A 12,666-nucleotide genomic window follows, 5' to 3' on the forward strand; every position below is an offset into this window, starting at 1 on the left:
AAAACGATTGTGGAGGCAAGAAGGTCTATCTTAATGAAATAAAATAATAATAATTGAAAATAGTGTTACATTTGAATAACTATGGCGCATTGTTCTAGGATTTTTATAAAATAAGAATGTATTTTAAAAGATTTTAAATGATTTTAAATGTTTTTTTCACAAACCAACTGTTGCAGAAAAAGAGCAGATTAAATCACAAAATAATGGCGAGGATGCGCGTGGTTATTTACAGACGATAACACACACACGTTTGTTTCTGTCAATTGTGGAGACTTTCCATAGACTTCTATTACATTCATACTGAACAAACGATATTTTTTATTCCCTAACCCAACCCTAACCCTAAATCACTTACAGAAAACCTGTTTGCATTGTTACACATTCAGTTAAACACCATTTAATATTTTTTATTTATTTTTTTCCGGTCCCCACAATGAAAAAAAAATCAGGTTTTACTATACTTGGGGAACATTTGGTCCCTACAGTGTAGCATAAACACACACACACACACACAAACAAACAAGTATTCTAATACAAATAATAATAATAATAATTGCTTTTGCGCGATTTTCAGAAGGGGGAAAGATTTTATTACAGGTTAGTCAGAATAATGAATGATTATGGTATACAAATAAGACAAAAAATAACATGAAAATGCTCCGAAACGTTGTCAAATTGTCCTCAACCTTCTATGTAAACTTGCTAAAATGTACTCATCAATACACTGTAAAGCATAAATATAACTACAGACAACACTTTTACGAGATGGCGGTGTCCCAGGGCGTATTACAGTTTTATCGAAAATAAAATTAACCGTCATTGGAAAAAACATTTAAAACACATTTAAAAATATATATGTCCACACTGTAGAAATATAGGCTAATTAGTGAAGCGAAATTTCCGCTGCGTAAAAGCTCTCCAGTAGCTCTTCACCAGGACCAAGGCTGCATGTGGCCCAGATGATGTGTCAGGACGCTGGAGCAGATGTTGTGACTGTGCTGAATTTGAGGGAACTGCTTCATATTAAAGGCAGTATATGGTGCCGCTGCTGGAAAAGTAGCAGTGATGTCCTGAGGACTGAGAACACGGCACGCTCTTCCGTCCCTCACCAGAACGGGAACAGAAACCCGGCGCGGAGACAGCAGATACGGGTCCATTCCTTTCTCAGCTCGGGCTCGTTTCACTTTGTACCGATGGTTCTGGAACCAAATCTTCACTTGCGTCGGAGTCAGTTGTAAGACCTTAGCTAGATGCTCTCTCTCAGGCGCGGATAAGTATCTCTGTTGCCTGAAGCGTCTCTCCAGTTCATACGTTTGAGTCTTTGAAAACAGGATCCTCCTTTTGCGCTTTTTCTCCGAGTCCTCTGAACTCTCTCTGTCCCGATCAACAGACTCATCCGTGGACAGTTCTGGAGTTAAACCCTCTGGAGATGCGGATGGCACTGCTAAACACACACACACACACACACACACACACACACACACACACACACACACACTTACATTATACATTAATTTAGTAGGCTAATCTATATGAGTCATCAGAAATAAATTACCAACATGTATAGATCATCATACACTCGTATAGGTTCCAAAATAGAGTTTTAGTAGCGATGCAGTACAAGAACTAATATTTTCCCTTAATAACTTTTAAAAGAACCGTTTTTTCTTAGTGTGAGACATATTTCAATATTCAAAGAATATTTTCCCACTATAAAGAACCTTTATGTTCTATAGTTTATTTACGGAACCAACGCTAGAGTAACGTTTATTTGTTAGAGGGTAATTGCGTAAATGCGTAAAACCCAGGATTATGATGAATGCATTTCTTAGAATTTATTTTATATATATATATTTTAATTATATATAATATATATATATATATATCTTTTTACATTGTTTTATTTGGTTAGAATATTTAAACATAAAATATATTTGATACATATATTAAAATAATAAAACACCAGCTTTAAGTGTTTCTTTAAATCATTAAAACGCGTAAACTTACCTGGATATGTTTGGCCACATGGCGATCCGAACCAAAGCGCATCTCCAGAGGATGCGCGCTGCTGATTTCCAGAAGAGCCTTCATCCGCCTCATCCTCAGTGTCTTCAGTCTCCGATCCTTCATCGTTCGTGTCCGGAAGGTCTAAGATATCGCGGACAGAGAATCCTGACTTGGAATCCTTTAGGGACATTTCAATATAGCCTACCGTGAGAGTGCAATATGTCCAAAAGCGTTCTGATAAATTATAAATGAAGATCCGCCGGATTGGACAGCACACACACACACAGACACACACGGATCACAGATGCTCCTCGGATGCTACAGTGCTTGACCGAACCAGTCCATTAGTCTGGTCCATTTAGGGTCGTAGATGAGTGATGGACCTGCAGAAAAAAACGTCCAAAACGATCGAGGGCGGATCTCTGGAGTCAAGTGCTCGAGCTCTTTCTGCGGGTGTGAAATAGTGAGTTGAGCTTGTATCAGCGGAACATCACAAATGCATAAGTGGGATGAGGTGACACGACTAAAACACGAAAAGGGGCTGGGGGGGGGGGGGGGCACCCAAACTCATTTACATATCAGAAGCGTCCGTGGCGCAAATGGAAACCCCTCCGTTATAATTATCTTTTAAAACGGACGCATTTTACATTTACAGCGCGTGATTGGTCGAAATACCTTGTATGTTGGGGTGATGAGCTGTCAGCGTCGAAATGGGGTTGTTTAAAATGGCAAGTGGCCAAATTATGGAAACCTTTTGGTTTTGGGTCAATATTTTGCTTAGAGCTTAAGTCAAGTGCCAAATTCATCAAGCAAACCGACCCATATTTGACGACAGAGCAGAATCCTGTTACTGCCCTCCTTCAGAATTCATGCTATATGCTGTAGCTCATTTATACTTAGTGTGGCGCTTAAAAGCTTTTCGTTAATGATGCATTCAGATGCTTGAAACTGACGGCTAAATCGACATGCTTCACTGCATACTTCTTTTAGAATGATCACAACCCAATGCATTTATTTATTTATTTATTTATTTATTTATTTATTTATTTATTTTAAACCGAAGTGCATTAGCCTACAATTACTACGTTTTACAAATCCATTCCGAATCCGTTTAGTTTTATGCTTAAACTACCATTAGCCTATTATCTTATTTTAGTTTAAAAGTTACGCAGGGAGTAATTTAGGGTAAATTCAGGTTAATTGGGATGTTTTTGTGAGTCATCTCAATGGCCCAAAGTGTGTACATTTACCTGAATTCACCCTCTATTTTATAAGCGGGTAATCTGCAATTTATTTTCATATTTTTGTCTTATTAAATTTGTTTGTCAATTATTTTTTTTATTTCGGTTTTTTTTTTCATTAGAACTTTTTTAGGTGCAAACAAACAGTTTTCAAAGACTACCTACGTGCATGCATAATAGGAATATTGAGTGCGTAAGTCTACAAGAGATTATGGTTATCATTTTGGTCAGATAACAGTGTTTTGTGCTTAGTAGGCAACTCTGAACGAATATTTCATCACTTTATTTATTCGGTTATATCATCTGAAATGATTTGTGTGTGTCTGCTTCTCTTTCTGACAGTAAGTGATGTGAATGTTCAGTGGGCTCTGCGTGCGTCATGGGTGGTCGGACTGTGCAAACACATCTACAAACCAACAGCTAAGCTCTGGACAATAGACTAATGAAAGGCTCCCTCTGGAAGTTTTTGTGCTAGATCAGGTTTTGCATTTATTTGGGGAGCAGAAATAATGGCTGATTGACGCCCTCGCACAATACACCCAAACTGGTCAAATAAAAGTGAGCGCGCTCCTTGTTGTCATGGCATTCAGCTGGCCTCAGTGAACGATGCCTTCATTCGTGTTTGGAGCTTTGACTGTCTTATAAAAAACAAATTAGACATTCATTGCGAAATATTTGAGAGTTTTCTGCAGTGCTTTAGATTTCCTGCGGTCAAAAAGACGTCGTTGTTGTAGAATACTACAGTTGAGATTGAAGATTTGAAAGCTTAATGCACACAGAACAAGCTCTCAAGAAAACGACATGAAACTCAAGGAAGTTGTAAATTGGAGAAACATGAGAATTGAACTGAAATAGCTGGATGCAGTATTTTTTTATAAGCCTTAATTTATTTGAATGAGCACTGGTTTAGTATTTATTTGGACTGACTGATCGATTATGCACCTTAGTTTTAATGGGATAATAAAAAAATGCATTTATTTATTTTATTTATTTTAAACCGAAGTGCATTAAAATTACTACGTTTTACAAATTCAGTCCGAATCCATTGAGTTTTATGGTTAAACTATCATTAGCCTATTTTAGTTTAGGATTAATTTAGGGTAAATTCGGGTTAATTGGGACATTTTTGAGAGTCATCTCAATGGCCCAAAGTGTATCAATATACCTGAATTCGCCCACTATTTTATAAGCGTGTTATCTGCAATTTATTGGATTATTTATTTTAATGTGATAATATTGGCTAGCATTTTCTGAAAAAAGAAAATCCATTCGGGGTCAAAATGTCAGGAACATAACAGGGTAAAAAAAAAACCTTTGTGTGCGTGTGTGTTATATATGTAACTAACGTTGTCTTGGGTTAGAGCGCCATCTAGTGACTGGATATAATGATAGCAGAATGGGATTGGGAATTCACTGATGGTTACACAGAAGGTTTTCTAAAGAAATATAGAACAATAACTGTTCTCTTATATGGTCTCAGACAATAAATGTTAAATCAGTTTAAATTGTATGTGTAAACTATACGCAGTAGATCACATGTATTTTTTCCCCCATTTTTATATTTTATTTTCATTATGTTATGCTATTTTAATTATTTTATGTGCTGTTATGTTCTGATGAAATTGTCTAGATAGTTATCTGGCCTACTTTGCTAGCATCAAGATACTAATAAACAATACAGTGACAATATCTGTGTTAATCAATTGCATGCAAATTAAAGTACATGTGATGTGATTTTAATTTTTCTAACCCATCATATTTCTAGTCCTCTTTCCGTTTAGAAATGTAATTTCTAGTTTTTGTCTTTTAAGTGATCAGAATATGTTAGTGCATGGTTTTTGACTAATTGACCAAATGTAGGGTTTCTTACTGTAGCCTATACAGTTACATTCAAAGTAGGTATTTTTTCTGTTTTGGCACTTTTATGGAATTCAAATTTTTTTTTTTATCATTAACTCCCTCTTTTGGTGCAGTCTGGTATGTACAAACAACTAATGGGTTAAACAAAAAACCTTTAAAAAGATCTCTAAAAACCTGATATGAAAACTCTGATATGTCTCTGAAAAAGGCATAGACATTCGTAGTTACATATTCTTAAAGGATCTGTATTAAAACGTTTCAAAGATTAAAAAACTAAGCATAATATAATAATATAGTATTTTATATGTATATACAGTACAGACCATAAGTTTGGACACACCTTCTCATTCAAAAAGTTTTCTTTATTTTGATGACTATGAAAATTGTAGAGTCACACTGAAGGCATCGAGGGCTATTTGAGCAAGAAGGAGAGTGATGGGGTGCTGCGCCAGATGACCTGGCCTCCACAGTCACCGGACCTGAACCCAATCCAGATGGTTTAGGGGTGAGCTGGACCGCAGACAGAAGGCAAAAGGGCCAACAAGTGCTAAGCATCTCTCGGGGAACTCCTTCAAGACTGTTGGAAGACCATTTCAGGTGACCACCTCTTGAAGCTCATCAAGAGAACGCCAAGAGTGTGCAAAGCAGTAATCAAAGCAAAAGGTGGCTACTTTGAAGAACCTACAATATGACATATTATCAGCTGTTTCACACTTTTTTGTTATGTATATAATTCCATATATAATTCCACATGTGTTAATTCAAAGTTTTGATGCCTTCAGTGTGAATCTACAATTTTCATAGTCATGAAAATAAAGAAAACTCTTTGAATGAGAAGGTGTGTCCAAACTTTTGGTCTGTAATGTGTATATATATAGTTAAAGAAAAAAGTAAAGGAAACAATGTTAAAATAATTAAAAAATAATGTGCTGTCATGACAAATCAAGTTTTTAGCACACTACTAACTGGATAACAAACTTTTTTTTTTTTTTTTTTTTTGTAATTCCTGAAGCAGTTGTGTTTTCTTTTTGATCAATTAATAAAAATTAATAAATCAAACAAATGTAAATAAATAAATCCCTTTGACCTATGTTTAAATTGGCCTTTATATAGATCATGTGTTGTCCCTGTAGCAATTCAATTTTTACATTTCTATTCAATAAAATATAATTTACAGTAGGGTGCCACTTAGTTTATTATTTTGTGCGAAAGGCAAAGAAAAACACCCAATAAAACTACGTGTGATTAAGTATATACGTTGTAGGGTGGTGTTTCGAAGCACGTTTCACTTGCTGCTTGTAATTCCTAAATTCACCACAAGATGACGATACTGTCATACTTTTTCTCGAATCTGAGACCAAATTCCCACTGTGTCTGTGACAGTTCATGCAGACTCACCTTCACTGTAAATAGCATTTATAACATCTTCGTTTCCGTCCTTTGACGTTACATTAACAACAATATTTGTAATGTGCATTCAATTTTTTTTGTTGTTTAGCAATTTGTTTTTCAGAGTTTCTAACTTTCGTAATTAAGTTCAAAGCAGTGGAAAAAGTTCAAAGAGCTTGTAACTGCAGATTGCAATGTTGGAACACCAAGTGTTTACTTTTTCTCTGTCACTTTTAAAATGCTTAAGCAACTAAAATGCTTAATATTTTCCTAATTTTAAGTGGGTCTACAAACCTTTTCGTGCGCCTGATGTAAAAGGGAAGTATAATTAAACTTGAAATAATGTTTATATTTATTTAATTACATTTTAATTCGAATTTATTGGGTGTAAATTTACAATTTAAATTTAATTTAAATAGTAAATTATCTACATAGAATATAATTTGTATAGAACTTTTATCGAATTATTTTAAATTATATTTTATACAATTATATTATTCAATATTTGTATAATATATTATATGTTATATAATAATACTGTGTACTTTTACAATATTATATTGTTACAAATTGGAGTTTCACACTTGACATCGCGTTGTCCGCATATTTTAATACATCGTTTTGTTTACATAAGGCTCCAAAAGGTAAAGTAAAGTCTAGACAGAGGTAAAATATGAATGCATTATACTGGGTTATTAGATATAAATTCCCACTTTCATTTCAGTTAATTTGAATATATTAAAATATTTTCAGATAAGTTTTCGTATGAAGGCGCTCCTAAAATGGCAGGAAAAGTACATTTTGATGCCGCATATCCGTGATGGGGCAGATCCTGAGAGCCAGAGGATCGGGGCGGAGTCACGCGCTCTCTTCGTTTGATTGATGCTTGTGACGCTCAAATTGAGCGCACGAGCCAGTCTACTGGACGGACGGACTTTCTTAAGTGGATCAAAGATTACTGTAAAAAGCTTCTCAGTCCTAAACTCAGACACTTCAGCCGTAAAAAAGAGGGAGAGGGCAGTCCTTAACGGGAGACACGGGGAGAGCCCTCCAGCGCTGCACGAGACTTACAGCAGCACCGTTAAAGGTTAAAGGAGCACTGTAGGGAAATAGCACTATGCAAATGGGTAAGTTCCTCTTGATCTGTTAGAGCTAGTCAGAATGACGCCTCTGAGACAGGAAAAAATATTAATAACAATATTAATAACAATACACTCTTTAAACCAAAGGTTCGTATTGGCATCGATGGGTCCATAAGCAATATTTATAATCTATGGAATTTTTACGTTACAAAGGTTCTTTTCACTTTTAAAATGTAAAGAACCTAAAGAAACCTGTTTGGTTTATTTTAAAGAGAGTATATGCACCTACACCGTTCAAATCATGTATTTCGTGTAAATACTATGTGTCTTTGGATGCTTATAGAGCAGAAATGGCACAAAACTTTTTATGCATCTAAATATTCGATAGCTCAAACATACGTTACATTAGATTAAATTCGATCACTTTACATCCATGCGCTTTTACTATTAAAATAATTATTGATGTTTTTAAGATCTACAGTTTTTGTCTGAATTTTCCATTAGCTAGTCCATGTTTTTGTTCCCCATTTCCCAATTGATAACCGCCAGAAAACCCCTTGAATTTCAAAGAAACCATTTAGTAAAATTGTCCATAATAATAGGCTACATATATTTATAAGATTATTTGTGTTATCATGGAGCTTTAATTTTTTGTGTGTTTTTCTATTATTATTTTGAGCGATGATTTAATTTACATTTCAGCCGAAATGGTGCAATTAATGCAGCTAAACTACACTCTAAAAAAATAAGGTTCTTAATCAATGGTTCTAAAGAGAACCTTACAAATCCATGCAACGTTTCAAATACAGAAAAGGTTCGAATTAAATTTTTCGAACGTTCATCAAAATGATTCTTTTCGGAACTGTTCACCAAAAGGTTCTTTGGAATCCAAACCATATGACATCATTGCAAAAACACACTTTTGGGACCTTTATTTTTAAGACCTCGAATATGTTGAATGTAGAGTTTTTGGTTGTTGCAGATCAGACGTACGGGGAGGTGAATCAGCTCGGCGGGGTGTTTGTGAACGGTCGGCCTCTTCCTAACGCGATCCGGGTCCGGATCGTCGAACTGGCGCAGCTCGGGATCAGGCCTTGCGACATAAGCCGACAGCTCCGGGTCTCTCATGGCTGTGTGAGCAAAATTCTGGCCAGGTACAACGAGACCGGCTCCATTTTACCGGGTGCTATCGGTGGGAGTAAACCCCGGGTCACGACGCCAAACGTGGTGAAGAGCATACGGGATTACAAACAGGGCGATCCTGGAATATTCGCTTGGGAAATACGCGACAGACTCCTGGCCGACGGAGTGTGTGACAAATATAACGTCCCCTCTGTGAGCTCCATCAGTCGCATTTTGAGAAACAAGATTGGGAACCTGTCTCAGCCGAGTCAGTACGACAGCAAACCCTCTCCTCCGCAGATCTCGTATAATCCCATGTATCCGTATTCATACCAGAACGCCATGTCTCCAACCGGCTCCAAACTCGGCAGTCCTCCGGCTGTGTCTGTCAGCCTGTCCCGGGCCTGGCCCTCCGTTCACACCGTCAGCAACATATTAGGAATACGGGCTTTCATGGACCCCGCAGGTAATCCTCCTTCTGGATCATCGATAGCCTTCAATATCCTCACACTCTTAAAAATAAAGCTTCTTTATTGGGCTCAATGGTTCCACAAAGAACCTTTTCCATCAATGGAACATTTTCATTCCACAAAATGTTCTTTAGATTATTAAAGTGTCCATCACTCCTTAAGAAGAAGAACAAAATGTTCTTTAGAATATTAAAGTGTCCATCACTCCGTAAGAAGAAGAACAAAAGGTTCTTTAGGGAGCCAAAACTGGTGACATCGCTGTGGAAACCCCTTTTTGAAACCTTTATTTTTAAGAGTGCATTACTGTTTTTTTTCCGATTAATTGGAATATTATTAGATATAAAATGTATCTGCTATTGTAATTTTAATGTCTCACCAGTTTATCACCCAGAGCGAAATTCAGATATATGCGAAGTAGGACAGAGTGTTTGTATGAAAACTCAAAATGAGTGTAATCTTTGGGGAATCTTTTCTGCATCTGGAATATAAGTGTTGCGTTGCTTCTGCACTCTTGTTGTGCTCCTTCTGCCTTTTGGAGAATAAAAAATGACTGATGTTATTCTGTAGGTTCTTCAGATCAGTGTTTAAAAGCATGAATGCAGAGAATAAAAGAAAAGGTTTTCTTAAAGCATCATGCATAGCTGTGAACTAATTTGAGTTAATAAACTAAAAACTCGAACGCTCTCACAATAGTCTGATAATGCACTAGTAGGCCTAGTGTTTCTGTTTTAAACGTGACCAGTGTTGTTTGCATAAGAAGCCCGTATCATTTTCAGACTGAGCCAATTTGAAGTTCAGTTCTTTAGGTTTTCTCCAAGATTATAATAATAATCAACAGTTATTTGATTTGTTGATGTTTTTGTTTACGTGCAGCAACTGCAACTATTAAACGAGTTTTATTTTTATTCATTTTTACAGCTCTTGCTGGAACAGAGAGTTACCAGCAGAAAATGGAGGACTGGACGGGCGTTAACAGACCTTCATTTCCTTCCGTTCACGGAGTCAACGGGATCGACAAACCTCCAATAGAAAGTGACATTAAGTACACACAGGTGAACTTTTAATGGAGGCCTACTGGTTTATTTATTTTAGTATATGCATAATTTACGCGGACATGTTTAATTTCCAATTTGGATCACAATATAAACAAACATTCTTGAAAGTAAAAGTTATATGGGTGTTTTCTCAGAAAAAACATTTTTGGTTCTCCAAAGAATATTTCAGAATAATAAGAATACTTATTTTTTTTGTATAAAGATCATTTGAATAACTTTAAGAATTTTTTTCCACTGTAAAGAACGTTTTGTGCATTAAAAAGGTTCGATGGATGTTAAAAGTCCATGGCTTCTAATGACTAATCTGTTTATTTAAGAGTTGGAGAGGTCTGTGTAAATGTTTCTTTTATTTTTTTCATTCATAATTTAACTAATTTGAGTCAAATTGGATCTTGTGAGCTTCATGGAATGATGTTGTTCTTATTAAGAGTTCATAATAAAAAAATGATCAGTAGTTGGTTAATTGCATTTCATTTTCTCATATTATTTATTTATGTATTTATTTTATTATAAATTATTTGTTGTCGTTCTTTTCGTTGCAAATATAAATATAAAGTTTATTTTTTATTTTTAGGGTTCATCAAATTTATCGGCGTATGTTCCTGCGTGCGCATACTCCGCCACTAATCAGTACGGCGTTTACGGTGGACACGCCGGTAACTACGGGCACTGGCAGTCTCAGGGCGCGAGCCTCACCCATCCAAACACCGGGACCATGATACAGAGCCCTATGCACACCGCCATATCATTCAAAAACCCGCCCAGAGAAGGTGAGACTGAACCCTCAATCATTAACATGAAAACATGAACAAATGAAATAAATAAAAATAATATGCACATATGCATTTATAGCTTATATGATATAATAATAATGCAATATTAAAAATGCATGTATTTTATGTGTAAAACGTTAAAAATAAATTATTAACAGAGCAGTTTTGTTAAGAAATCATTAAGTTTAACTTTTTTATAGAGAAAAATAAAAAGCAGTCGCTCGTGGTGAAACGACTTTCCTGCATAAACCATCATATTTATTTATATTTATATTTATATTTATATTTTGTGCATTGAAGTGTTTTATTTTTCATTTTATGTTATTTAGCTCATGTGAATTGCATTATTTCCTTGTGTTGCTTATTATTATTTTAGACCGATTTTAATGAACTTTTAAGACATCTGTGGCCTTTCACTGTCCCACAGCTGCCAGTTTGTACCTTAGATGTACCCCAAACAAATAAAGTGATGCTGTAAGGGAAGTAGTAGCCTTTACAAACAGCTGAAAGGCTCATTTACACCTTGTTTGCTACATAAACACCTCTCTCTTTTGGCTCCAGCAGAAAGAAAGAGTCCTCTGAGCAAACAGCAGCATGAGGGTCTGAACGGCGTTCATGGACTCTCAGAGTCATAAGAACACAAAGACCACCAGAGAAAATAACTCTCATCTGTTCATCCTTCATGTGCAGCTTCAAGTAGTCACTCAGCAGTAAGTTCTGGATAAAACACACCTGAATGTTTCACACCATTATAGAAAAGTGGGATCTGGAGCTGTGGAAATACCACAGAGGATTTCTGCAATATTTGCAGTAGATTTTTTTTTCTAGTTCTTTGGTGCAAATAAATTTAGCGTCAGGCTGTTGTTATAAATGGGCTGCAATTTGTTTGAATATTTTCTTGTTAGCAAAACAACATTGTTAGAGGGGATATGAAATGAAACTGTCCATGTCATTGCATTTTCTTGTCTGTTTGATTATGAATGGCATATTGAGTAATACTCATCTATTTTTATCATTTCAATTTCTGCTTAATAAAGGCATGTCAAAAGTCTTCAATGGCTGATTTCTGCTCAAGAGTCACAGTCTAGATAACATGTTTACAGAGAGATCATGTGGGATTTTGCTGTCGATGTTTGACAACCATAAAAATAAACAGACGGACGATCCAATCAAACTGGTGCAATCAGTTTATGTGACCTGGATGTAAAAGTTTAAGAACTTTTATAAACATAAACTGTGCAAAATATTTCCAATAAATTAAGTAGTGAAAATAACAATTTAATAAATGAAGCAAGTAACAAATGAGATGCATTAAGAAAAAGAAGGCCAGTAAAACAACTATCTAATAGATAAAACAAACTTTGAAAAAGCTAACGAAGAACAGACGAAAAATGCATCCGCACTCATATTTCCAGACCTTTATATATATCAATATTTATTATTATTATTTTTTTTTAAATTTTGAACTTGAATTAATACACTTTTATTTGCAATTTTAATATATTTAATATTTGTAATTGATTTTTAATTTATATGCTACTTATTAAAGGCTTACTATAGGCTGCCTAATTCTCCGATGCAAACTAATTTTTGATGTTTTCATTTGGAGTAAGCTAAACCTGGTTTATTTGATATCGCCTTTCCACTTATTAGTTGTTTGATTTTCC

At 35.4% G+C, this 12,666-nt stretch overlaps 2 protein-coding genes across 3 annotated transcripts; one reads left to right on the forward strand and one right to left on the reverse strand.

Moving 5' to 3' along the window:
• Positions 1–519: 519 nt before the first annotated feature.
• Positions 520–2,486, reverse strand: nkx2.2b (NK2 homeobox 2b). The gene is made up of 2 exons (XM_052587226.1): positions 2,008–2,486; positions 520–1,444 (listed from the first exon to the last, which is right to left on the reverse strand). The coding sequence occupies exons 1-2, from the start codon at positions 2,195–2,197 to the stop codon at positions 930–932; spliced, it is 705 nt and encodes a 234-aa protein (XP_052443186.1). The 5' UTR covers positions 2,198–2,486; the 3' UTR covers positions 520–929.
• Positions 2,487–7,410: 4,924 nt separating this feature from the next.
• Positions 7,411–12,122, forward strand: pax1b (paired box 1b). Of its 2 annotated transcripts, none has more exons than XM_052586925.1 (5): positions 7,411–7,624; positions 8,562–9,167; positions 10,090–10,223; positions 10,801–10,996; positions 11,564–12,122. In XM_052586925.1, the coding sequence occupies exons 1-5, from the start codon at positions 7,615–7,617 to the stop codon at positions 11,632–11,634; spliced, it is 1,017 nt and encodes a 338-aa protein (XP_052442885.1). In that variant the 5' UTR covers positions 7,411–7,614; the 3' UTR covers positions 11,635–12,122. The 2 variants fall into 2 exon arrangements, with proteins under 2 accessions (XP_052442885.1, XP_052442884.1); XM_052586924.1 differs by having other exon boundaries at positions 11,561–12,120.
• Positions 12,123–12,666: the final 544 nt, after the last annotated feature.

Source organism: Carassius gibelio, chromosome B20 (genome assembly GCF_023724105.1).
Source record: "Carassius gibelio isolate Cgi1373 ecotype wild population from Czech Republic chromosome B20, carGib1.2-hapl.c, whole genome shotgun sequence".
NCBI lineage: Eukaryota > Metazoa > Chordata > Actinopteri > Cypriniformes > Cyprinidae > Carassius > Carassius gibelio.

Bases quoted from the DNA above. Each gene is read 5' to 3' on its own strand.
- nkx2.2b (XM_052587226.1), bottom strand. From the start codon at position 2,197: ATGTCCCTAAAGGATTCCAAGTCAGGATTCTCTGTCCGCGATATCTTA. The intron at 1,445-2,007 runs GTAAGTTTACGC...GTGTGTGTTTAG, and splicing joins ATGTGGCCAAACATATCCAG to CAGTGCCATCCGCATCTCCA.
- pax1b (XM_052586924.1), top strand. The intron at 9,168-10,089 runs GTAATCCTCCTT...TCATTTTTACAG, and splicing joins GGCTTTCATGGACCCCGCAG to CTCTTGCTGGAACAGAGAGT. The intron at 10,224-10,800 runs GTGAACTTTTAA...TTTTATTTTTAG, and splicing joins GTGACATTAAGTACACACAG to GGTTCATCAAATTTATCGGC.